Raw genomic sequence first — 27,308 nt, forward strand, 5'->3', positions numbered from 1 at the left:
AAATAAACAAACTGAATGAGATATTCTGAGTTACTGAAACAGTTTTATATTAAACTTTAGTATTGCTTTCAATATAGTTAGTCAAATTCCAATTTAATCAGATTCCAATCAGATGGAAACAAACTTCCATCAAGTAGGTTAAAACTTACAAATCTAAACAAAACAATGCAGAGTAATTTCTTTTAAAACTCAAAGATTTCAAAAAGAATGGTCCAACAAGTACTGTCTCCTCTTTCCAGAAAAAAAACTGCAAGCTGAAACTGCAAGTGTGGGTATTAAATTTCACATCCACCCCTCCCTTTCTCAGACCAGAATTCTAAGCAGAGAAGAAAAAAACAGTTAAAACAACCAGCCCTCCCCTTCTTCTCTCTCTCTCTCTCTCTCACTCTTAAAGTAACACAGTGGGGAGGGGGGGAGAAAGAGACTGGAGGGGAAAAAGAAAAGGTAAAAGGAATTTTACAAAAATCTTGCCACTAAAAAATAATAGCTTGCTCTCCTTCACATGCATTTTCCATAAATTCACTCATAGATTCCCCATAAAACTCTTCTCATGCAAACACTTACAACAATAAAATCAGCAATTTACTGTTCCTTTCACAGCCTGGGACGGAGGTGGGGGTGGTAGGGTTTTGAGGGATAACACACACACAAATTTACACATCAGCAAATTAACTCATTCACGTCCATTCCAACTGCCGGCATAAACAATTTCACATACAAAAATTTCATTTCATACTTTCTCCAGGCAAACCAATCACTATTATTATAATTTCAGGGAGCTGTTCACAAGCCAATGAGCTCCATGTTCCAAATCTCTTTTTGTTTGTTTGTTTTTAAATAAGGCCTTTTTGTTTATTGTTATTAGAGGGGGTTTTAACCCTCTTCCAAGTCTTGGAATAACACAGAACAACACAGACAGACATATATACACAAATATTAGTAAAACAACATTCATTTAGACATATGGCTTGTCCTACAAGAAGCGAGAAAAATCAGGAGGTGATTCCAAGCAAACATGGTTTTATAGGGCCCTTTAATCATCTCCCATTTTTCTCACCATTCCAAGTCCAAGCTTAATGTCCCAAATGTATGTATGTGTGTGTATATATATATATATATATATATATATATATATATATATATATATATATATATATATATATATATATACACGGTATATATATATATATATACACGGTATATATATATATATATACCGTATATACTTGAGTATAAGCCGAATTTTTCAGCCCACTTTTTGGGCTGAAAAATTCCACTTCGGCTTATACTCCAGTCAACAAAAAAACTTACCGAGGACTTGTGCGCGGCCGAGGCTTTGGTGCTTCCGGGATCGCGCGCACCTCTCCCAAGCCACCGCCGTCCAAGACCTGCCGAAGTTTGGGGAGGTTTGGGGAGGTGCGCGCGCACCTCCCCAAACCTCCCCAAACGTCGGCAGGTCTCCGTTCCTCCGCGCCCTGCCTGCCTGCTTCTTTCCGCAGCGGAAAGAAGCAGGCAGGCAGGGCGCGGAGGAACGGAGACCTGCCGACGTTTGGGGAGGTTTGGGCGCCTCCCCAAACGTCGGCAGGTCTCCGTTCCTCCTGCCGACGTTTGGGGAGGTTTGGGCGCCTCCCCAAACCTCCCCAGGTCTCCTTTCCTCCGCGCAGACCTGCCGACGTTTAGGGAGGTTTGGGCGCCTCCCCAAACCTCCCCAAACGTCGGCAGGTCTTTGTTCCTCCTGCCGACGTTTGGGGAGGTTTGGGCACCTCCCCAAACCTCCCCAAACGTCGGTAGGTCTTCGTTCCTCCTGCCGACGTTTGGGGAGGTTTGGGCACCTCCCCAAACCTCCCCAGGTCTCCGTTCCTCCGCGCAGACCTGCCGACGTTTGGGGAGGTTTGGGCGCCTCCCCAAATCTCCGTTCCTCCTGCCGACGTTTGGGGAGGTTTGGGCGCCTCCCCAAACCTCCCCAGGTCTCCTTTCCTCTGCGCAGACTTGCCGACGTTTAGGGAGGTTTGGGCGCCTCCCCAAACCTCCCCAAACGTCGGCAGGTCTTCGTTCCTCCTGCCGACGTTTGGGGAGGTTTGGGCACCTCCCCAAACCTCCCCAAACGTCGGCAGGTCTTCGTTCCTCCTGCCGACGTTTGGGGAGGTTTGGGCACCTCCCCAAACCTCCCCAGGTCTCCGTTCCTCCGCGCAGACCTGCCGACGTTTGGGGAGGTTTGGGCGCCTCCCCAAACCTCCCCAAACGTCGGCAGGTCTCCGTTCCTCCTGCCGACGTTTGGGGAGGTTTGGGCGCCTCCCCAAACCTCCCCAGGTCTCCTTTCCTCCTCGCAGACCTGCCGACGTTTAGGGAGGTTTGGGCGCCTCCCCAAACCTCCCCAAACGTCGGCAGGTCTTCGTTCCTCCTGCCGACATTTGGGGAGGTTTGGGCACCTCCCCAAACCTCCCCAAACGTCGGCAGGTCTTCGTTCCTCCTGCCAACGTTTGGGGAGGTTTGGGCACCTCCCCAAACCTCCCCAGGTCTCCGTTCCTCCGCGCAGACCTGCCGACGTTTGGGGAGGTTTGGGCGCCTCCCCAAACCTCCCCAAACGTCGGCAGGTCTCCGGACGGCGGCGGCTTGGGAGAGGTGCGCGCGATCCTGGAAGCACCGAAGCAAGTCCTCGGTAAGCTCCGGGCAGTCACTTGCTTCGCGTCTCCTGAGGGAAGGGGGGGGCGACTGGAGCGGGCGTGTTTCCTCGCCTGCTGGGCGCCGCGATTTGCCCGGGGAACGCGCGGGCCCCGAATGGCAGCGTGGAGCGAGGAAGCTGACAGCCAGGGCTTCCCCGAGAGCCGCGGCCACACAGGGTATTCCTGTGTATTCAGGCTTGCAAAATGGCGGATCGAGCCTCTGCTGGCGGCAGAGGCTTGCAGAACGGCGGATCGGCTTATACTCGAGTCAACAACTTTTTCCAGTTTTTGGGGGTGAAATTGGGGGTCTCGGCTTATACTCGAGTCGGCTTATACTCAAGTATATACGGTATATATATAACAGAACAAAACACACATCAATTTGGAGTTTGAGGCCAAAACAGGCCTCCCCTTTTAATTAAAAGGAGGGGGACATTTATGGTTACTTAAAATTTATCCCACCAACTTCAAAAGACAGTGGGGAAAGACTAAAAGGAATATTGAACCTGGGGTCTTTTGCAGGTGTGAAGTGGGAGGTGTCCTCACCTCTGACAAAAGGAATCGAATAGTCCAAAGAGCCAGATTAAAAGAAAAAGACAGGGAAAAAAACTTGCTTTTGGTTTCAACCTGATAGAAAGGGCTGCGGGATGCTGCAGACATACCCCCCCCCCCGGATTTCAACATTCCCTTTTATAATGACCGGGTTTACCACAGTTATAACACTTTCCTTGAGGCTTGCTGCCTTGCGATAAAGCGGCTGCCAATAAATTGGTTTGATAAGAGGCTGTTCCTATATCCTGTAATCTGTTAACAAAATCAGGATACGGCTCAGTAGCCTTCTGCCCGATGTTAGAGAAGGCTTGATGAGGCTTGCCAGAAACAGGCACTTTTCCAAATGCTCAGTATGCGCATTCAGAAGAAACCTGTAAAGTGGCAGCTGGTAAAACAATCTGAGCATCAACTGGAGCAAAGGGAGCAGACCCGTCAGCAATTTCTTCTACATTCCCCCCCCTTTTTTGCTAATTGTTCCTCTAAAATTTGCCTCATGGGGGTATACAATGTCCGTGAAGAAGCAGAAGAATTAATCTCTTCATGAGGAGCTGAAGGTTCAATTGAAGATGATTTCGGGGGGGTATTTATTTGATCATAATCCGGTGGAGGTTTTGTGGTCAATTGTTGTCCTGCCAAAGCATCAGAGCCAAATTTCTCCACTGCGTGATGGCATTGAAACCATAGATGTAATATCTGAACTGGAGCCTGGGGTTCAAGATGTAAAGTATGCCCTATGTTTACCCAGTCCTGTAAATGGAGCATCCCGTGCTCCGGATACCAGGGACAATGTTTCCTTATCTCTCCAATCAGCTTCCTTATTTCTGCCTCAGGCGCTTTAAGCCCTGACTTTTGTAGCAGGAATCGAAGTTCCTGTACATGCTGTTGCTGTTGGTGAGATAGATTGCAACCCATACTTAACTTTGAGGGGTCCCATAGGAGGAAGGTGCACCTTGGGGTCTATTCCAGACGAAGGCAAGTATGTTGGAAGTTGCTCTCCCAGAGGAAGGTCCCTGTTCGGGCACCAGATGTGGGATTCAGAAACCAGTCATAGCAGGGTGTCCAAAATGTCTGCCTGCCTACGCAGAGTTTATTACTTTTATATAGTTTTAACAAGCAGCAAAGAGCACACAGCAAATAGCATTGTTATTGGTGTATTCCCTTGTCAATCTTTAAAAACATCCCAGCCAGGGTAGAGTCTCAAATATCTTGATGGTTCCTGGCAGTCCTTGGTGGTGCTAATTGGAGTGAGTTCATAGACATGAGGTAAACAAGATACTGAGGCATGGCAGTTTGCTACACATGGCCCCTTCATATCCTTGACTTCCATCTCTACAGCCACCTGCCCCACATGCGTAGCGGCTAAATGGCAGCAAGGGAAATCCCCAGAACTGCTTCAACCAGTAGCCAGTCTGTCAGCATCCTGGAGAGAGATCTCTGTGAAGTTTATTGTGGAATTGTCTGAGAGTGCTGGAAACACTGTAATTTGGGTTGTAACGGATTTGTTCTCTAGACAAGTTCATTTCATTCAATGCCCCAAGATCCTAACTGCAAAAACTTCAGCTAAACTCTTTGTGCAAAATGTATATTGCTTTCATGGGGCCCCACAAATATAATTTCAGACAGAGGGGTTCAATTCACCTCTAAGTTCTGGAAAGCTTTTCTGGACTTGATGGGTTCTAGTCAAGGGTTATCATCTTCACATCATCCTCAAACAAATGGGGGGACAGAGAGACTGAACTCAGTTCTAGAACAATATCTGAGATGTTTCATTAATTATCAGCAGTATAATTGCTCTGACCTGTTACCATTTGCTGAGGTGGCTTATAATAATGCTGGCCACTCCAGTACAGGTTTCACTACATTTCAAGTAGCTAATGGTCAGACATTTGTAGCCATGCCTGAACTCCCTACCAAGGAGCCTGAAATCTCTTCCTTGCAAGAGTGGATTAAACAGTTACAGAATACCTGGCCAGTAGTCAGGAAAGCTCTGGATTAAGCCAGAGAAGCCTATAAGACTCAGGCCGATAAACAGAGGGTGGAGCAAAAACCATATAAAGTTGGAGACCGAGTATACCTCTCCACGAAGTATTTGCAGTCTTTACAGCTTTCTAAGAAGTTAGGCCCTAAATTTTTAGAACCTTTCCCTATCAAATGCAACATCAATCCTGTGACAGTTGAATTGGACTTGCCAAAGAACTTGCTGAAAATCCACCGTTTTCCACTGGTTTGTTCAAACCAGAGGTCACTTCTAACCTTAGACCTCCTACACCTCAGGCATTTACTGTCATGGTTGAGGGTGAACAACGCTTTGAGATTAAGGACATTTTGGCCTCTTGAATATATCACGGGGTGACACAATACTTAGTAGCTTGGAAGAATCTTCCTTCTGCCTAGAATGGGTGTACCAGAAACATGTTAGACCCCCTAAACTTCTAAGACACTTCCATTCTCAATATCCTGATAAACCTAATTGATTTACCTGTATTGTTTGTTCCCCTTCCCTTTTTGTCTTTTAGGTGGATTTCCCTTTCTTCTGGGGGGGGCTGTATGTCAGGTCCCCAAATTCTTATTATTTTCCCTGCATATATGCTTTTGTTTTGGGGTCTGCCATTCTGCTGTGGGGAGGGGGGACTTTGTGTTCACTTGGAATAACTTTTGCTTCTACTTTTCCTCTCCCACTTCTATCCGCTTGAGAAAGGTATGTGTCCCCCTTACCAGGAGACAGTTATAGAGAAATGAAACTGGAGTAAGACCTTGAGATGCGAGCTAACTAAGTCTCAAGCTACTACATTAAATTTTTCCTCTCTCTTCCCCTTGGTATTTACTAACTCCTGTTTAAACTAATACAATTCTTATTATATCAATTAAATAAAATAACTTATATTTATAATTTTTGGCTTATACATATCTTTATTATTTTAACATTCAGTCTTTATAGACAATCAATGTCCTAATTAGTTTTCCTCAATTTTTAGTTTCCCATTAATATTTAACTTTAACATTTAATATTTATAATTTCCAAATCTTAAGTAACCGAGGTTCCCTTTATCACAATTCATGACAAAATCTAATATTCAGAATACACATCTTATCTATTTGCATATATACTGTTTACCACCATCTTACTTCAACTAATTGATAATACAGTATAACATTCTTATTTTCTATTAATTTCCAAACGTCTTAAATTTAGTAACCAGTTTTTCTCGTTTCAACATCAAAAACTTCCTCTTTTTCTCTTAATGTCTACTATCTCATATTTAAGCTAGTGCACTTTTTATATCAGCTAAGTAAAAACATGTTTATTACATTTATCAATATATTTTTAGCTTATATATATCTTAATTAGTTTTACATTCAACCTTCATAAACAAATCAATATTCAAATTTAATTTTTAATATTTATACTTCCAAATTTTAAAATAACCAGTTTTCTTTATCTCAGTTCATAACAAAATCTAGTATATAAAGTACATATCTTGTTAAATCGAGTATATTCTATTTTAATCCTCACTAATAAATCAAAGCCCCAATTTTCTTCAGCCTTATTCTAACTTTCTTTCTTTGCCCACTCGCCTTCCATATCTGTGCTTTTAAATCATCGAATAGATCTCCCTCTGTTATTATATATATTGTCTGAAATAAGAAAGGCCATCCAGTCGCCATTTTTTTGGAGGGACTAGCAAATCGCCTCTCTATTTTTCTCTCTCAGCATAGTTGTCCTGAAATGTTTATCTTCCCTTCGGTCTGTTTTTCTTCTTGGTCCTCAGGTTTCTTCTGGTTTATATAGAAAGTCTTCTCCATTTTCAGTGTTGTCAATCCCTTTTCTGGATTTTCCCTTTTCTGTGTTTTCCATTAACTGTGTTTGTTGATCAGTTGAATCTTCTATCATAGTATTTGATTGCTCCACTTCTTCTATTATATTCTGTGTAGTTAATTCTTTAGTTGTAATCAAAGTTTGGATTCGTATATCTAGGCTGACATCTTGTTCTTTTTTGTAACTTCTTATTTCATCAGTGACTTTAAGAATAGTTTCCTGAATTGCTTTCAACATAAATAAAATCTGTTCCTGTTCTTCATCCATGGTCTCTTAGTGGTGTGAATTAAAAGCTTTACAATCAGAGAGTGAAAGTAATTTTATCACTGAGCATAGAACACAGCTGGCCTTCTGACAGCTGATTGCCAATGTTACAAAAGTCTTATCTATAGTCTGGACTTTAAGCCAAGTCTCTTTTAGACAATAACAGGTTGTAATATCAGGTTTAGCCACAAGATGTCACCCATACTGTTTAGGATTTTTTTTAATCCAAGATTTTTATAGTTCTTTTTCCAATTTTACTTCTTTTTTGCAAATAAAAACCCAAATCTTCAATAAGAAGTCTTTTAGTCCTCAGGTTTTGCAAAGACAGAAATCCAGTTAAAATCAGGTTACTGATAGTCAGTCGCCACTGTTTTTAGAAGATGGAATAGAGTTTCCCTTCCTTCTCTCCACAGGGGGGGAAATACTTTGGGCAGCTTATACAGGTGGAAAAAGTAGTTAAGATTGAAGAGAGGTTCAGATCTCACCCAGTCTCATCTGCGCTGCTTTGTAGGTGCCTGGTAGTAAGTTTGACTTCGGCTGTCTGCAGCCTAGTGATGAGCCATTTTTTTATGGCCGGTCTTTCATCTGCCAGTTTGGAGGGCTGCGACAGATCGAGTGAAAGGGCTACCGCCCTCCCGCAATCAAGCGGAGATCCCCTCCTTGCTGGTCGCCCCTACAGGGTGACTTTTGAACCTCTCCAGGGTCCCCCAGCAATGAGAAATCGCACATGGAAGACAGAGCTTGCCTTCCAAACGTCTGTGACTGCTGTAGCAGCAAACCAGAAGTCATAACAAGAATTGCATTAGCTTAAATACGAGACAGTAAATGTTAAGGGGAAAGGAGGAAATATTTGATGTTGTAACTTGAGATTAGTGCTAAAGATTTTGTTATTGAACTATTGATTAACCCAGCCACCACTTTACTTTTTAAATACTTAAATGTAAAATTGGAAAATTAATAAAATATTATTTAAAAATGAGTTCTGCTTTCTTGGGTGGTTAGCTGAAGAGGGTCCTTACACTAAGTCTTTTTAGAATTGTACTGAAACTTACTTAGTTGCTAAGGTAATTGAGCATCCCTCGGTGAAATAAAATAGCATTTTTTTTACATTGATTGTCGTGCAGTGATATTTGGTGAAAACTTGTGATATGTATTTCACATATTGATTTCCATCTGTTTCCAGGTATTACTCGAAATAATAACTGGGCTTAGTCCTATGGATGAAAATCGAGATCCCCAGTTATTGGTATGTTTTCTTTCTTGGCATGTTTGTTTATGTATAGTATCTATGTACACTGAGGAAAAAAATTATTTGATCCCCTGCTGATTTTTTACGTTTGCTACTGACAAAGAAATGATCAGTCTATAATTTTAATGGTAGGTTTATTTTAACAGTGAGACAGAATAACAACAAAAAAATCCAGAAAAATGCATTTCAAAAAAATTATAAATTGATTTGCATTTTAATGAGTGAAATAGGTAATTGACTCCTTGGCAAAACATGTCTTAGTACTTCCTGGCAAAACCCTTGTTGGCAATCACAGAGGTAGTTGGCTACCAGGTTTGCACACATCTCAGGAGGGATTTTGTCTCACTCCTCTTTGCAGATCCTATCCAAGTCGTCAAAGTTTCAAGGCTGACATTTGGCAGCTCAAACCTTCTATGGGATTAAGGTCTGGAGACTGGCTAGGCCACTCCAGGACCTTAATGTGCTTCTTCTTGAGCCACTCTTTGTTTCCTTGGCCAGGTGTTTTGATTCATTGCCATGCTGGAATAACCACTCACGACCCATTTCCAATGCTTTGGCTGAGGGAAGGAGGTTCTCACACAAGATTTGATGGTACATGGCCCTGTCCATCGTCCCTTTGATGCTGTGAAATTGTCCTGTCCACTTAGCAGAAAATGTTTGACGGTGAGGATGGTGTTCTTGGGGTCATAGGCAGCATTCCTCCTCTAAACACAATGAGTTGAGTTGATGCCAAAGAGTTCTATTTTGGTCTCATCTGACCACAACACTTTCATCCAGTTCTCCTCTGAATCATTCAGATGTTCATTGGGAAACTTCAGATGGGCCTGTACATGTGCTTTCTTGAGCAGGGGCTCCTCTTCCAGCGTTTTTGCCTTTTGGTACTGTCCATCGGGTTTTCATGGCAAAGATACTGGAGTGGGTTGTCATTTCCTTCTCCAGTGGCCCTGCACGGCATAGCTCATAGCTTCATTGAGTTACGCAAGCCCCTTCACCACAAGGCAGTAATCCATAAATGTTAATGGTAGGGTTATTTTAACAGTAAGAGACAGAATTACAACAAAAAAGTGCAGAAAAACACATTTCAAAAAGGGAAGAGCAGAGGGCTAGTACTAGTAGTGCCAAAAAGAAGGAAGTGACTGGGCCAAAGCCGAAAGGACGCTCAGCTGTGGATGTGTCTGGTGGTAAAAGGAAAGTCCGATGCTGTAAAGATTTATTCTCCATAGGAACCTGGAATGTAAGATCCATGAATCAAGGCCAGCTGGACCTGGTCAAACAAGAGATGACAAGACTGAACATCAACATCTTAGGAATCAGGGAACTAAAATTGACAGGAATGGGTGAATTTAATTCAGATGACCATCAGGTATACTACTGTGGGCAAGAATCCCTCAGAAGAAATGGAGTAGCCTTCATAGTCAATAAAAGAGTAGGAAAAGCAATACTGGGATACAATCCCAAAATGACAGAATGATCTCAGTGTGAATCCAAGGCAAACTATTCAATATCACAGACGCTTAAAAGACGCTTGCTCCTGGGGAGGAAAGCTATGGCAAATCTGGACAGCACACTAAAAAGCAGAGACATCACCCTGCCAACAAAAGTGCATATAGTCAAGGCTATGGTCTTCCCAGTTGCAATGTATGGCTGTGAAAGTACTTGGACCGCAAGGCGATCAACCCGGCCAGTCCTAGAGGAGATCAACCCTGAGTGCTCTTTAGAAGGCCAGATCCTGAAGTTGAACCTCAAATACTTTGGCCACCTAATGAGAACGAAGGACTCACTGGAGAAGAGCCTAATGCTGGGAAAGGTTGAGGGCAAGAGAAGAATGGGACGACAGAATGAGGTGGCTGGATGGAGTCACTGAAGCAGTAGGCGTGAGCCTAAATGGACTCCAGAAGATAGTAGAGGACAGGAAGGCCTGGAGGAACGTGGTCCATGGGGTCACGATGGGTCGGACACGATTTCTCAACTAACAAAATTAAAACGGATTCAGAGTAATCATTGAAATGAACATCAAAGATTTGTAATGTCAATATTGGGGAATTTAAAAAAATACTTTGCCCATATGCTGGTTTATTTTAAAGTTAAATCAGTGTAAGTATAAGAACCAGTGTGGCTGTGTGTTTCTGTTGATTCTTTGGTAATAGCAAAAGTATCAAGTCATGGAAAGGTAGAATAAAAGTTTCTTGATTCCTTTTGGAAATTGAAGAAAGAAGTATGACATATGAAACAAGGAAACTGGGCATTATCTTAATTGGAGATAGTAATTCCCTATCAATAAAAATTATGAAGATATTAAGCAGAATATTCAAGTTCAGTATTAAAGCAAATGTTTAATGTTATTCAAATATATACAACTGTCCATTTAACTTCAAAATTTTCCTCCAGAAGATGGGAACCTGTAACATTGTGAAAAAAAGGACAGAAAAGGTTTTATCAAGATCTAAGGAAAACATAACATGGAAATCTGAAAAATGTGTTATTTATTTGCATTCTATAATATAAGGATTCCTACTCCTTTAACCACGTGGGGCAGGGGTAGGCAACCTTGGCTCTTTTATGACTCATGGACTTCAACTCCCAGAATTCCTGAGCCAATGGTTGGCACAGGAATTCTGGGAGTTGAAGTCCAAGAGTCATAAAAGAGCCAATGTTGCCTACCCCTATGATAGGGTAAGGCATTCAACAGCCCCTCTTGGAATGAATGTACAAGATGATCTATAAATAGGGTGGTGATACAAATATATGACCTCTTCCATTGCCCCATCCCATCATACAGTCACAGCTTGCTTTATTACTTTTAATCAATTCACAAGAACAATCTGTTTTTCTTTCTTCCCTATGGAATTCTTATATTATGAAGTAATATTATTTTAATACTTTTGCTGCTCCATCAGCTGTCCATCAAGGAGGAAATTGAAGATGAAGAAAAGACTATTGAACATTATGTTGATAAAAAAATCAGCAACAGGAACATCACCTCAATTGAACAGATGTATTCAATTGCTTCACAGTGTCTGCATGAGAAGAAGAACCGGAGGCCAGATATTGAAAGGGTATAAATTTTAAATATAGTGATGCTATATATATGCAATTCAAAAGTACCTACATACATACTAAAGTGGCTGACAGACCACTCAGAGACAGCAGGCTTAACATTAACTGGTTTATTTAGAATCGGGCAAACAGGTGTTAGAGGTTCGTACTTTTATAGCTGGCAGCTGGCCAGCTAGTCCAATCAGCGGCCGTTCTTCTCCCGCTGGGATTCCGGAGCCAATCCGCTGTAGGCTGTGTTTGACAGCCCCTTCGTCCGCGTGGCTGGGCGCATGCGTGGTTCAGTGCTTGTGTTGACAGTGGAGAGCTGTCAACTGGCTGCGCCTGCGCCTTTGCTGGGGAGGTTTTGACAGCTGTCAAAACTCCTGCATGTTCGGCTGTCATGGTGTTTACCTCACGAATAATACAACTGTTTAACTATTAACGTTAACGATCTTACATATAATACACCCATTACCCTTCCCCCGGATTAGTTCCTCCCCCCTGCTGTTGTTGATTGCTTCCTGCCCACTTGTAGTCCTGAAGGTAGGCGGGTGCTCTCCTGGATCGGCTGGAACGGCGTGGGGGTGCTCTGTTGTAAGGCTCCCTTTCCCCCTGCTGTGGTAGTGGCATGCCAGTGTCGTTAGGTGGGGCTGGAATATCTGGTGCGGGGTTGGTTGGCGGCGGCCAGCCTAGGCTTTCAGAGGGTGACTGGGAGTTATTTTTGGGTCTTCGCGCTCTCAGTTGGTCTACGTGCCGCTGCATTTGTCCATCGGGACCCGCGTCTATCAGGTATGACAGGGGCCCGGTTTGGTGAAGTATGACCCCTTGTACCCATTTTTGACTGTTTGTGTAACTCCTTGCCCAGATGGCTTGTCCTGGGTTGAAGGTTCGAGGTTGGGGAGGCTACCCTGGGTCGAAGTTCGCTCTGTGGGGGTGCAGTCTGTCTAGCCTGGTTATTAGCCTCCTGCCCCACCTGAGTTCCGCCGGGGATTTGCCTGTGGTTATGCAAGGGGTAATGTGTTGGGCAAGGAGGAACTGGCTGAGGCGGCGGTGCCAGTCTCCTTTAACGAACTTTTTTAATGCTTTTGTGGACCTCACCATAATCTCTGCCATGCCATTCAATGACGGGTGGAATGGAGCCGACGTGACATGCCTAATAGAGTTCCTCATAGCGAACATCTGAAATTCACGAGAAGTGAATTGTGGTCCGTTATCGGAAACAAGGACATCAGGGAGGCCATGAGTTGCAAAAACCCTTCTGAGTGCTTGGATGGTGGAGGTTGTGGTGGTTTTGTTGATGGGGATGACTTCGAGCCATTTTGAACAACTGTCTACAATTATTAAAAAACTTTGTCCCCGTATGGGTCCGGCAAAGTCTAGATGGATGCGGGACCAAGGGTTCTTAGTGGTTTCCCATCTGTGGACTGGGGCGTGGGGAGGGTCTGATCTGGCTAATTGGCAAGGGTAGCACCCCCCCTACGTGCTCCTCGATGTTGCTGTCAATTCCCGGCCACCACACGTAACTTCTGGCAAGTTCATTTTTACCACCCTGGGGTGCCCCTTGTGCAGTGTATAGAGTGTCTGGAGCCTATTTTTCTCCGGAATCACCACTCTGTTTCCCCATAGAAGGCAGCCTAAGTGGGAAGTTAATTCGTGTTGTTTTGTAAAGAAGGGGTGGAATTCGGGGTTGGGGCATTTTGCCGGCCATCCCGCAATGACCCAGTGTAGGACTCTGCTAAGGAGTTTGTCCCTAGCGGTGTTGGTCGCTATGTCTTTGGCTGAGAGCGGGCACTCTGGCAGTTCTGAGATGGCCAGTATATTTCCGGCCAGAGCTGGGTCTGGGTCTGCCGTCTGTAAGGGAAGCCTGCTGAGGCCGTCTGCATGTCCTAACTCCTTCCCCAGTTTGTGTATCAACTTATAAGAGTATGCTGATAAAAAGGTAGACCACCGTAAGATTTTTGGGGACAGTATTTGTGGGGTTGCTTTGTTCCACGTAAAAATGTCTAACAGGGGTCTGTGGTCAGTGAAGATGGTAAAGGGTCTGCCGTATAGATAATCGTGAAATTTCTTCACGCCGGTGACAATAGCCAGAGCCTCCCTATCAATTTGGGCATAGTTTCTCTCTGCCTTGGATAGCGTTCGTGAGTAGAAAGCTATTGGTCTTTGCGTCCCGTCTTTGTCTAGGTGGCTTAGGATGGCTCCTATCCTGTATGGGGAGGCATCGCAAGCGATGCAAACGGGAACATCCTCTTTTAATAGAGTGACGGTGGAGCTATTGCAAATAATGTCTTTAAGGGTTTGGAAACTGCTTTCGTGTGTCCTTGTCCAGGACCACGGCGTGCCTTTATCTAATAGCCTATGCAAGGGCTCCGCAATAGTTGCCTTGTGCGGCAAAAATGCATGATAAAAGTTTAATAACCCCAAGAAAGCCTGGAGTTCTTGCTTATTTTGGGGGCTGGGGGCCGTTTTGATAGCTTTGAGCTTCTCATTTGTGGGGTGGATGCCCTGGGCGGCTATCCTGTATCCCAGGAATTCCGTGGAAGGAACTCCGATGGAGCATTTCTCCTTTTTTAACTTAAGACCGGCTGTTCTGAGCCGGTCTAGGACAGTTGACAATCTGTCAGCTAAGTTAGCTTCTGTCTCTCCGGCGATGAGTACATCGTCGAAGTAGGGACAGACCCCGGGAATCCCTTTCAGTGTTTTTTCCATTATGCTTTGGAATATTTCCGGGGCAGCCGAAATGCCAAATTGTAGCCTATTGACTTTGAATGCCCCGCGGTGCGTGATGATCGTCTGCGCGTCCGCAGTTTCTTTGGTTACAGGCAATTGCAAGTACGCCTGTGTGAGATCCAGTTTAGCAAAGATGGCGCCCGAGCGGATGGAAGCGAGGACGTCTCTTACCGCCGGGACCGGGTAAGTGTGGGCACTCAGGGCTAAGTTCAGGGTGGCTTTGTAGTCAGCGCAGAGCCAAATTTGGCCATTAGGTTTGATAGGGGTCACTATAGGGGTTTCCCAGCTTCCCCCTTCAGTAGGTTCTAATACCCCCAGCTCTACAAGGCGTTCCAGTTCGTCCTCAATTTTCTTTTTGAGGGCGAATGGAACCCTCCTGGCCCTAATCCTGATAGGTTGTACGGTTGGGTTTAAACTTGATGAGATGGGTGGTCCTGTATACTTCCCCAGAGAGCCGTCGAAGACGTCTGCATATTGTTTGCAGACGGCTTCGAGGGTTGAGGACTGTACTGCGTTGACTCCCGTGATTGCAATGCCTAAGGGGCTAAACCAGTTAAGCCCTATTAGGTTCATGCGTTCTCCCTGTGTCACTAACACGTCTAGGGGTCCTTGAAATTTTTTAAATTCCACCCATACCCGGGCTTTCCCCTTGAGTAGGATAGGTTTTTTTTGATAGTCTGCCAAATGCACATGGGGGGGGCTCTAAGGGAATTTTCTTGTTGTTGCGCCGGCAAATTTCCTTGTAAGTTCTTAGGGAGATTAAAGACACTGCTGACCCGGAGTTGACCTCCATGTTGCCGGCGACCCCTTGGAGTTTGGCTTTAATTTTTACTTTGGGGCTTAGAAGGTGGACCCTGTCTACCGCCTCCACTAAACTTCCCGGGGTTTTTTTCCTATAGGCTCGGTTAGGTTTCGTACCTGGGGGGGTGGCCTCCACTTCGTGCAGGTTGTTGCGGGGTCGGCTCCGGCAAACTGTTTTGATGTGCCCGGTTTTTCCGCAGTTGTGGCACTTTGCATTGCGGAAACGGCAGCTGGCTCGGGCATGGTTGCCCCCGCAGCTGGCACAGGTGGCTCGCAGATCCCTGTTGTAGCTTCGTGGGGGAATGTGGCTCCGTGTTTTTTGTTTGTCGTTGAGGTTGCTTCGACGGGTTTGTAGTCTCTCCATCCGGCGTTGGATGGCATCTACATCGGTTAGGTCTATGGTTCCGTCGTCGTCACTGAAAGTTGTCTCGTCCTGATGTACGCTTCCGTGGTGTTCGTTGGTTGGATGTGCGGGGTCTTTCCGATGGCTGTCTTCGTACGCCAATACCTCCCGGGAGACCTCCGCTAGGTTCATGTCTGGCTTGGCGATGATCTTTTTTTGGAGACATTCATCCCTAAGCCCTATGACGATTTGGTCCCGGATCCGGTCTTTTAAGTCTGGGAATCTGCAACTTCGCGCAACGTGCCGGACTCCTGTGATGAAGTCGTTCGCAGATTCATCCGGCCGCTGGCGTTGATGAGCGAACTGCACTCTCCAATATAGCTCTGAGCGGGCTGGCATAAAATGTTTGTTGAGCCTGTCAGTGAGCTCGGCGTAGGGGACCTCCGCGATCGGAGTTGGGCTGAACAGCCCTACGGCGTCATCGTATACTGGTGGCCCGCTTATGTACAGGAGGGCTGCCACTTTCGCTCGGTCGTCAGTAATTTTACTGACCAAGAGGAATCCCTCGACCTGCCCCAGATGCGACTCCCAACACTCTGGGTGGCGGGTGTCAAATTCTCTTGACGCGTCCGAACTTGGCCATGCTGTCTAGGTCCAATGATCCGCCCCGCTGTGGAAGTTATAACTTCCAAGTGACTCAGCCATGACTCGCTCGGATGGCCGGGAACTCTCTTCCCTGGCCGTGACTTCAGCTCGGCGAAGCGGATCCCATCCTCGTCGCCAGTGAAGTGGCTGACAGACCACTCAGAGACAGCAGGCTTAACATTAACTGGTTTATTTAGAATCGGACAAACAGGTGTTAGAGGTTCGTACTTTTATAGCCGGCAGCCGGCCGGCTAGTCCAATCAGCGGCCGTTCTTCTCCTGCCGGGATTCCGGAGCCAATCCGCTGTAGGCTGTGTTTGACAGCTCCTTCGTCCACATGGCTGGGCGCGTGCGTGGTTCAGTGCTTGTGTTGACAGCGGAGAGCTGTCAACTGGCTGCACCTGCGCCTTTGCTGGGGAGGTTTTGACAGCTGTCAAAACTCCCACGTGTTCGACTGTCATGGTGTTTACCTCACGAATAATACAACTGTTTAACTATTAACGTTAACGATCTTACATATAATACACATACAGTGGTGGGATTCAAATACCTGAACAACAGGTTCTGTGCATCCACGCACTTCTGGCGGTCCATTTTGTGGCTCAGAACGGACTTCCGGAACTGGCATCCATGCACTTCCAGCAGTCCGTTCTAGGCCTTGTGAAAGGGTTAGGGCATCAGCCGGTTTGCCGAAGTCAACAAAAAATTAGCTACCAGTTCTACTGAAGTAGTGTGAACCGGCTAAATCCCAGCACTGCATGCATGCATGCATACATACATACATGCATACACACACTTACTTTGAATTTTGCCAGCATGAATTTTATATTCCTTCTGTTTCAGGTCAAAGAACATTTAAAAGAAATGTTGATCGAATGAGGTCAGTTCTGTATCTTGGTGTTTAAACAACAAACCTGTTTTTGTATCCTAACTTGAATATTTCTGTCCCTTTATGATTGTTATTCAGTGTTTTTTTAAATGAACACAATAAGGTTTAATTATCTATTCATAAATTAGGATCTACAATATAGTGATAACAATGCATTCAGTAAACCAAAATGAAATCTGCAACCAAGATCACATTATCTTGTCTTTTTAAATCGTATGTTTCTATTGTATATTCTAAACCAAATATAATTTAGGTTAAAAAAACATTTTCTCTTTTCTAGTATGCTTATTTTCCCTTATCAAATTTCTTTAAACTGAATGTATTCTAAATTAATTTCACCTTTAGAGTTTTATTGTTAAGAGTCAGTTCTTACTATAATCTTATGTATGTTTCTGATTGCTAAGAATGAAAAAAAATGGGGTGAGGCTGGAGAAGCTATCAAGACCCTTCAGTATTGGATGGTTTGCCTTGAATGGATAGCTGGGAGGAAACTGTCTTTATTTGCTTCATTTTAGCCTAGCAAAAGTTTCATTGTATGTTTGATGCTAAAGTAGGAGACAGCTTTGTTATTTGTGGATTATCTCTAAGTTTATTAAAAGGATCCTAGTAATAGTTTATTATAAGGATTATATTAACTCAAGGATTGCTATCCTCACCATTTGAACTAAGTAAAGGTCAAGAACACCTGGATGTGAAGTGCCAGATTTGGGAAAGGAAAGCTTAATTAATTATTCGATGCTGGGGTCTGTGTTTTGAGGAAAACACTCTAGTTCTGAGAGGTCTTTTTTTTTAACATCTGAAATAGTTTATTCATGCCTATGATTTAGTATGCATACATATATAAACATTTATGCCACTAGGACACAGGCTCCTCCAACTTCCTTTATTTTCTCTTCTGCTCTTCAGCTGAAGAATTTTGCTTTCACAATGACAGGCTGCTTGGGCAGCTTTCCTTTGCCCAGGACTTTGTAATACCCAGAGTGTACAACATCAATAACTGGAGCTAGTCCTGCTGGATTTTTAGCATAATTCAGCCTCGTCTGCTCACTAACAAGCGTCCAGAGCTTATCCAGATTCACTGTTGGGCAGAAGTGCTGGTTTTTTTTCAAGTGGTAATGTCTCATACCAACCTTTCCAAAATAACCAGGGTGGTATTTGTCAAAGTTAATCCTATGGTGGTGCATACCACCAGCATTTCCACGGCCTCCAGGATGTTTCCTGTGTTTACCAATACGTCCATGGCCATGACTGACATGCCCCCTTAGTTTCCTTGTCTTCCTCAATCTGGAAGGCATCTTGCTCGGTCGGCGACAAAAAAAAAAAGAAAAAAAAAGTTCTGAGAGGTCTTAAAGTGTATGTACAGATCTTAGAAGAGTTTTAATTTTTCTTGGAAATGAAGAATTTGGGCAGAAAGGGTATCTTCCTCCAATATCTATAACAGTACCACATTGAAAAAAATCAAGTATTTATAAATTTCACATGATTAATATTTGATATATTAATATAATGAGCAGGCATTGTTTTCCTCATTCATATCCTTTAGCACTCATCTATTTAACAGTATTCATGATTACACAGTTCAGCTTATCTTCCTTCCTATACCACATTTTGCATTTTTAAAGTATACAATACAAAGCACCTTTTCAGTCATTAATTCATCAGTTTAGTGATGAAGGCACATGCACAATTACTAGGATATGAGCTGTAATGTATACAAAAGTATTTTTGTTTTACAAGGCAACCTTCATTTGCTTTGGATCAGTTACTATACTTCCCTTCATTCCAGCAGATTCCCTGTGTTTCAGTAATTATTATGGGTAAATATACCTAAGATATCATAGATATGTTATTAGAGAAATAAACAACCCTGTCACTATTATGGAGCAATAATCTGCCCTACTGTTGAAATTATAGTGTTGCGTTCTACAACATATACTGTGAAAAATTACAGGAATTCATAATTTTATAAATTAACTGAAAATCTATTTAATCGCTAAGTGCGTGTTTAGAATTAAGGATAGCATCTGTGCTGATTCACAAATGAATCTCTGTTCATTCAAATTAAACCTTATTAATCAGTTTATTGAATTTATTGATATACACTTTATATAGGGACAAGGAAAGAAAGGAAATTTGAAATGAAAACATTAATTTCTAGAAACATATAGCTTATGCATTTCTCACATTCACTGTATATAAAATGCTTATTTAATAAATATAAAACCTTCATATTTACAAGGAAGTAAAAGCCAATGGATGTAGGAGCATTACTTCCGATAAACAACCCATACATTAAGATTAATCAATGTTTTTATTTTGAATGGATACTTTGTGAATTAATTTGGCCTTCTTCAATGATTTTGGGACTTCAATTACTAATGGGCATGTATCTTCCTTCATCTGAAGGACAATAATAAAAAAGATTACTTACCTCAACTCACAGGAACTATGTTCTGTAGAATCAAAGGATTTGTTTGAATTCAGAAAGTAATCACAATTAGTTTCACAATTTGAAACACTTTCACAGCTTCTGGAGGCAGGTTGTTCCACTGGTTAATTGTTCTAACTGTCAGGAAGTTTCTCCTTAGTTCTAGGTTGCTTCTCTCCTTGATTAGGTTCCATCTGTTGCTTTTTGTCCTGCCCTCAGGTGCTTTGGAAAATACCTTGACTCCCTCTTCTTTGTGGCAGCCCCTGAGATATTGGAACACTTCTATCATTTCCCCCCTTGTCCTTCTCTTCATTAAACTAGACATACCCAATTCCAGCAACCGTTCCCTATATGTTTTAGCCTCCAATCCCCCAATCATCTTTGTTGCTCTTCTCTGTACTCTTTCTAGAGTCTCAACATCTTTTTTACATTGTGGTGACCAAAACTGGATGCAGTATTCCAAGTGTGGCCTTTCCAAGGCATTTTAAAGTGGTATTAATACTTCACATGATTTTGATTCTATCCCTCTGTTAATGCAGCCTAGCACTGTGTTGGCTTTTTTGGCTTAAAAACAATGAGAATATTTTAATTTTCTTAAGATACTAGAAATGCATTAGGACTCACATTTCTCTTGCTTCTTAATAGTATTGGTACTGGCAGTGACAAAGCAGCAATTTTTGTAGAGAAACTGAGCATAGGAAAGTCTGTATTGTGTTCTTTAATAACATATTAGTGACAGAATTATCCTAATGAATAGTATTTTCTTAAGTGGAAATTAAATTTATGTAAGTCAGAATTTTTGAAAAAAATTACTCTTTCAGAAGAAACAATAAATGCATCGTTACACAGTTATATGAAAATCTAGGGTTGTAGCAAATAAACTAGTCTTGTGCATTCCAATTCATTGGAACTTGCTCTAAGCATTTTGGACTGTGGTACAAAATGTACATACAAGCCCAGAGAATAGGAGCAAAGAAATTATGAAAAGAAGAAAGGCTTATTCTTTACCATTTTTAGAGATATAGTCTGCTTAAGAAACACAAGGTAAATGATTAAAGTACATTTTATGAGGTCACCAAGAAAGACTGAAGAATAGCCATGTGCCTATCTATTATAAAAGTAACAGTTAAGACTTTTAGAACAGAATATTCCTCAAGGTTCTGTTTTTCTTTTGAACAAATACACTATAACCACAGATTGTGGATCTTACAAGATCTATAGTGACATAGCCAGATAAGTGCAATACTAACTTATTTTCTGTTGGAAAACAAAACAGAATGTTTGTAGTTCATTATAAAGATTCATATGCATTCATACTCTTCCACTCTTATTATAATGCTTTGCTTTTCTACCCAACAGATGTCTAATCAGTAGGTGTTTCAGTTTGAACTGGACCTCGGATCAACCTTCGGATTCCTCTTTTTCCCACAGGCCCTTTTGGCTTAGCAAAACTTTGTTTGTGTGCATGTTGTTTGGGATGGACTTCTTCATAGAGAAATTCAGCAGTTAGTTCATCTCCATCATCTATTTCAATCTGTCATGAAAGGAGGAAATAACAATCCAAGTAATTTTGAAAAAAGGCTCCAACGAGCATACATATAACTATTAAAGATATAAATCTTGTACTGATCTTTTTATATAGTTTAAAAATCTTATCAAATCTGTCAAATAGTTGAACTCAACAAAGCCACCTATGACCATTTTTAAGCATCATACAGTGAGGGAAAACATTATTTGATCCTCGGCTGATTTTGTACATTTGCCCACTGACAAATGATCAGTCTATAATTTTAATGATAGGTTTATTTTAACAGTGAGAGACAGAATAATAACAAAAATATCCAGAAAAATGCATTTCAAAAAAGTTATAAATTGATTTGCATTTTAATGAATAAAATAAGTATTTGATCCCCTATCAATCAATTGTGGCAAGTTCTTAAAGAGATGGGAGTACCATACCATCTTATTTGTCTCTTGAGAAACCTATATGCGAGTCAAGAAGCAATAGTGAGAACTGGACATGGGAACTACTGATTGGTTCAAAATTGGGAAAGGAGTACAGCAAGGCTGTATACTGTCACCCTGCTTATTTAACTTATATGCAGAGAAAGGCGGGGCTAGATGAATCAAAAGTTGGAATTAAGATTACCAGGAGAAATATCAACAACCTAAGATATGCAGATGATACCACTCTAATAGCAGAAGGTGAAGAGGAACTAAAGAGCCTCTTGATGCGGGTGAAGAAGGAGAGTGCAAAAGTGGGCTTGAAACTCAACATTAAAACCAAGATCATGGCATGCGGCCCTCTCAATTCCTGGCAAATAGATGGAGAAGAAATGGAAGTAGTGACAGATTTTATTTTCCTGGGCTCCAAGATCACCGCAGATGGGGACTGCAGCCAAGAAATTAAAAGACGCTTGCTCCTGGGGAGGAAAGCGACGGCAAATCTAGACAGCACACTAAAAAGCAGAGACATCACCCTGTCAACAAAAGTGTGTATAGTCAAGGCTATGGTCTTCCCAGTTGCAATGTATGGCTGTGAAAGTTGGACCATAAGAAAGGCTGAATGCCAAAGAATTGAGGCCTTTGAACTATGGCGCTGGAAAAGAATCCTGCAAATGAGTCCCTTGGACTGCAAGGTGTTCAAACTGGTCGGTCCTAGAGGAAATCCTAGAGGAGATGACTGCTCTTTAGAAGGCCAGATCCTGAAGTTGAAACTCAAAATACTTTGGCTACCTAATGAGAAGGAAGGACTCACTGGAGAAGAGCCTAATGCTGGGAAAGGTTAGGGCAATAGAAGAAGGGAACGACAGAGAATGAGGTGGCTGGATGGAGTCACTGAAGCAGTAGGTGTGAGCCTAAATGGACTCCAGAAGATGGTAGAGGACAGGAAGGCCTGGAGGAACGTTGTCCATGGGGTCACGATGGGTCGGACACGACTTCGCAACTAACAACAACAATCAATCAGCAAGATTTCTGGCTCCCAGGTGTCTTTTATGCAATTAACGAGCTGAGATTAGGAGCACTCTAATCTTAAAGGGAATGCTCCTAATCTCAGTTTGTTACCTATATAAAAGACTGCTGTCCACAGAAGCAATCAATCAATCAGATTCCAAACTCTCCATCATGGCTAAGACCAAAGAGCTATCCAACAATGTCAGGGACAAGATTGTACACTTACACAAGGCAGGAATGGACTATAAGACTATCGCCAAGCAGTTTGGTTAGAAGGTGACAACAGTTGGTGCGATTATTCGCAAATGGAAAAAAAACAAAATAGGCTTCCGGTTTGCTGAGGAAGCTGCCATGGACGTCTAGAAGGCAAGCTCCGTCTTCCGCGTTCAGTTTCGCTTCCTGGGGGACCCTGGAAAGGGTTGAATGTTGCCCTTTAGGGTCAACCAGCAAGAGGATCCCCGTTGGATCGCAGGAGGGTGGTAGCTCTTCTGCTTGATCCAGGACAGCCCTCCAAACCAGCGGACAAAAGTCCAACTATAGCAATATGGGTCATCACTAGGCTGCAGATAGCCGAAGTCACACTTACCACCAGGCAATTTTACAGCAGAGCAGATGAGACTGGGTGAGCTCTACCTCTCTTACATCCTAACTATTTTCTTTACCTGCAGAAGCTGCCTTAAGTACTTTCCCCCCTGTGGAGAGGGAAGGGAGATTTTACCCCTTCCTCTAGAAACAGTGATGACTGTTTAAACTCCAGGGGAGTTTAAAACATTGAAAGAATAACTTGATCCTAATTGGAATTCTATTTTTTAAAGCTTGTGGACTAAAATGTTTTCTATGCTTATTGAAGATTGGGGTTTTTACTTATAAGAAAGAAGCAAAACTGAAAAGATTATAAAATATTCAGATTTAAAAGAAAACTTTTAATGGTAGGGGTGACGTCTTGTGGCTAAACCTGATACTACAATTTGTTAAGATATGCAGATGATACCACTCTAATGGCAGAAAGTGAAGAGGAATTAAAGAGCCTCTTGTTGTGACTGAAGAAGGAGAGTGCAAAAGTGGGCTTGAAACTCAACATTAAGAAAACCAAGATCATGGCATCTGGCCCTCTCAATTCCTGGCAAATAGATGGGGAAGAAATGGAGGTAGTGACAGATTTTATTTTCCTGGGCTCCAAGATCACTGCACACGGGGACTGCAGCCAAGAAATTAAAAGACGCTTGGTCCTGAGGAGGAAAGCCCTGACAAACCTAGACAGCACACTAAAAAGCAGAGACATCACCCTGCCAACAAAAGTGCATAAAGTCAAGGCTATGGTCTTCCCAGTTGCAATGTATGGCTGTGAAAGTTGGACCATAATAAAGGCTGAGCGCCAAAGAATTGAGGCCTTTGAACTATGGTGCTGGAGAAGACTCCTGCAAGTGCCTTGGACTGCAAGGCGATCAAACCGGTCAGTCGTAGAGGAGATCAACCCTGACTGCTCTTTAGAAGGCCAGATCCTGAAGTTGAAACTCAAATACTTTGGCCACCTAATGAGAAGGAAGGACTCACTGGAGAAGAGCCTAATGCTGGGAAAGATTGAGGGCAATAGAAGAAGGGGATGACAGAGAATGAGGTGGCTGGATGGAGTCACTGAAGCAGTAGGCGTGAGCCTAAATGGACTCCAGAAGATGGTAGAGGACAGGAAGGCCTGGAGGAATGTTGTCCATGGGGTCATGATGGGTCGGACACAACTTCACAACTAACAACACAATTTGTTATTGTTTAAAAGAGACTTGGCCAGCAGCCCAGACAATAGATAAGACTTATGCAACCTTGAACATCAGCTGAGAGAAGCTCAGCTGTGTTCCTTATTCAGTGATAAAATCTTTTTTTTATTCTCTGATTGTAAAGGTTTTAACCTAATACATTACTAAGAAAATATGGATGAAGATCAGGAACAGATTCTCTCTATGTTGAAAACAATTCATCAAACTATTGTTACAGCTACTGATGAAATAAGAGGTTACAGAAAAGAACAAGATGTCAGCCCAGATAAACAAACTCAAACTATGATTACATCTGAAAAATCAACTACACAGAATATAACGGAAAAGGTGGAACAATTAAAGATTATGACAGAAGGTTCATCTGATCAACAAATACAGTCAATGGCAAATCCAGAAAAGGGACTGACAATATGGAAAAAGGAAAGAACTTTCTACATAAATCAGAAAGAACCTGAAGAAGAAGAAGAAGAAGAACAAATGGAAGAGAAGATAAACAGTCCAGGACAACTACATCGAGATGGAAAAATAAAGAGACAATTTGTTAGTCCTCTCAAAAAAATGGTGACCAGATGTTTTTTTTCTACAGAAGAAACACAAAATAACTGTCAATCTCCCTCAGTCTGGAGCTCCATGCAACATCTCAGCTCGTGGAGTTTCAATGATCATGAGAACGGTGAGGAATCAGCCCAGAACTACATGGGAGGATCTTGTCAATGATCTCAAGGCAGCTGGGACCATAGTCACCAAGAAAACAACTGCTAACACACTATGCCGTGAAGGACTGAAATCCTGCAGCACCTGCAAGATTCCCCTGCTCAAGAAAGCACATGTACAGGCCCATCTGAAGTTTCCCAATGAACATCTTAATGATTCAGAGGAGAACTGGATGAAAGTGTTGTGGTCAGATGAGACCAAAATAGAACTCTTTGGCATCAACTCAACTCATTGTGTTTAGAGGAGGAATGCTGCCTGTGACCCCAAGAACACCATCCCCACCGTCAAACATGGAGATGGAAACATTATGCTTTGGGGGTGTTTTTTTTTGCTAAGGGGACAGGACAACTTCACAGCATCAAAGGGACAATGGACGGGGTCGTGTACCATCAAATCTTGGGTGAGAACCTCCTTCCCTCAGCCAGGGCATTGGAAATGGGTCATGGATGGTTATTCCAGCATGGCAATGATACATGACCAAGGCAACAAAGTGGCTCAAGAAGAAGCATATTAAGAGTGGCCTAGCCAGTCTCCAAACCTTAATCCCATAGAAAATCAATGGAGGGAGCTGTAGGTTCAAGCTGCCAAACATCAGCCTCAAAATTTTAATGACTTGGAAAAGATCTGCAAAGAGGAGTGAGACAAAATCCCTCCTGAGATTTGTGCAAACCTGGTCTCCAACTACCTCTGTGATTGCCAACAAGGGTTTTGCCAGCAAGTACTAAGTCATGTTTTGCAAAGGGGTCAAATACTTATTTCACTCATTAAAATGCATATCAACATAACTTTTTTGAAATGTGTTTCTCTGGATTTTTTTGTTGTTGTTCTGTCTCTCACTTTTAAAATAAACCTACCATTAAAATTATAGACTGATAGTTTCTTTGTCATACATGTGTTTGTGTGTGTGTATAGTAAGTGTTTTTTCTGAGGCACCCAGTCTATCCAAATATGGGAAGAAAGCTTATGCCTGTATCAGCCCCAATCTAGGACTATCCCAGGCGGCAGTCGCTACTGCGACAAATCATTTTTATGTTAAATTTGGATTGGCAACAAAGAGTTAAAGGGAGACTATACCAGTCTCCCTTTTACTCTTTATTGGCAATCCAAATTTAAATACACATACAGACAGACAGAGAGACAGATAGATATAGATATATAATTTTATTTTATTGCAATTAGATTTGATAACTTTAAAAGGATAAATTTACAGGCTAGTGAATGTAATGAAGTCTTCCTACAGCTACTAAAATCAGTGAATTTAAAGTTACTCAATTCTGTATAATAAATTGATTAGGTTGTATAATCAAGCCACCTCCTTGATTAAGGAAAGTGCAAGAACTCCATATCCCACTCTGAAGGATTTTCTCCCTCCATATTGAAAGCGTCAAATAATGTCTAGTTCAGCTGATACCCAAAAGCTAACTGATCAGGTTATTGAGACAGTAGTAGAAACTTGGTAGGGAGGTAGGCTGGTTTAGGAATTTGAAAAAATATGGCTATGGTTCAGTGGCAAACTTCTTTCAGAAAACTGTATGAACTTAATATACATTAGGCACGTGTCAATCTGTCAAACTCAGAACAACATTGAAACATGGATAACTAAAACTACTCCAGTCAAATTTACATATCAGACTTACATTGGGTGGGCAAGTCATGGTCTCCATTCTCTTTTTTTCTATATTAGAAGACCCTCACCTCCACATTTTCAAAATTCATTGATAAATCACAGACTATCATTGCTATTTATGATTTGTTTGTTGTGAGAAAACCAACAAAGTAAGTTGTACAAAACTTTTAAGATACCTTTGACTTCTCCATTTGAATCCCATAAACTTGTGTGATCCTCTCCATCCCCAATACCGCCGAAAAATTATTTGAAGAAAACTTGTAGCAACTTTCAAGCAACACAGATGAAACTGGGTGAGACCTGATCCTCTCTTTAAAATTCTAAGTTTGTTTTTCCTGTAAAAGCTGCCAAAGCATTTTTCTCCCTGTGAGGAGAGAGGGAAGAGATTTTTTTATCTCACCCTCTAAGAAAAGCAGTGACTACCCAGGGGAAACAGAGCAACTATAAGATTAATTTTAATCTAATTGGATGTATATTTTTGTTGGAGACTTTAAAAAAAAAGACTTGAAAAACCACCATATAAGTTTTGGACTTAAAAAGCTTAAAACAGCATTGGTGACATCTTGTGGAGAATTATGCTATTACAATTTGTTATTGCCTAAAAGAGACTTGGCTTGAAGCCCAGACCTCAGATAAAATTTGTTTGACCTTGACAGTTACCACCTTTGAAAAACCCAGCTGCAAAGGAATTTCTGGGCGGCTTATCTGGCCTGCTTGAACTATGAATGTAAACTTTTATTGACTTTCAGAGCTATACTTGGGGAATTGCTTTCCTATTTCCCTGCATGAGAAGCATATGTTATTACATGAGATGATGGAACCCC

The 27,308-nt window shown here is 42.3% G+C and overlaps 3 protein-coding genes across 8 annotated transcripts in view; 1 reads left to right on the top strand and 2 right to left on the bottom strand.

The window, feature by feature from the left end:
- The window catches only part of IRAK4 (interleukin 1 receptor associated kinase 4), a 112,080-nt gene extending 86,162 nt beyond the window's left edge, over positions 1 to 25,918 (top strand). For 3 of the 6 annotated variants that reach the window (XM_083365217.1, XM_083365219.1, XM_083365221.1), the window contains 4 exons: positions 8,480 to 8,542; positions 11,443 to 11,601; positions 16,943 to 16,979; positions 20,776 to 25,918. In XM_083365217.1, coding sequence (XP_083221343.1) covers positions 8,480 to 8,542; positions 11,443 to 11,601; positions 16,943 to 16,978 — 258 coding nt within the window. In that variant the 3' untranslated portion in view covers position 16,979; positions 20,776 to 25,918. Of the gene's footprint in view, positions 1 to 8,479; positions 8,543 to 9,043; positions 9,209 to 11,442; positions 11,602 to 16,942; positions 17,701 to 20,775 lie in introns of those variants that run through there. The other 3 variants (XR_014492793.1, XM_083365218.1, XM_083365220.1) reach the window with 3 other exon arrangements.
- On the bottom strand, positions 17,771 to 18,316 carry LOC310641904 (large ribosomal subunit protein uL15-like). The gene has a single exon (XM_083365233.1). It carries the CDS (start codon positions 18,281 to 18,283, stop codon positions 17,891 to 17,893), a length of 393 nt encoding a protein of 130 aa, XP_083221359.1. The 5' UTR covers positions 18,284 to 18,316; the 3' UTR covers positions 17,771 to 17,890.
- The window catches only part of TWF1 (twinfilin actin binding protein 1), a 33,745-nt gene continuing 26,337 nt past the window's right edge, over positions 19,901 to 27,308 (bottom strand). Inside the window, 1 exon segment of the mRNA XM_083365235.1 lies at positions 19,901 to 20,950. Coding sequence (XP_083221361.1) covers positions 20,780 to 20,950 — 171 coding nt within the window. The 3' untranslated portion in view covers positions 19,901 to 20,779.

Source organism: Vipera ursinii, assembly GCF_947247035.1.
Source record: "Vipera ursinii genome assembly, chromosome: 6".
In the NCBI taxonomy this organism is placed as follows: domain Eukaryota; kingdom Metazoa; phylum Chordata; class Lepidosauria; order Squamata; family Viperidae; genus Vipera; species Vipera ursinii.

Bases quoted from the DNA above. Each gene is read 5' to 3' on its own strand.
- LOC310641904 (XM_083365233.1), bottom strand. From the start codon at position 18,283: ATGCCTTCCAGATTGAGGAAGACAAGGAAACTAAGGGGGCATGTCAGT.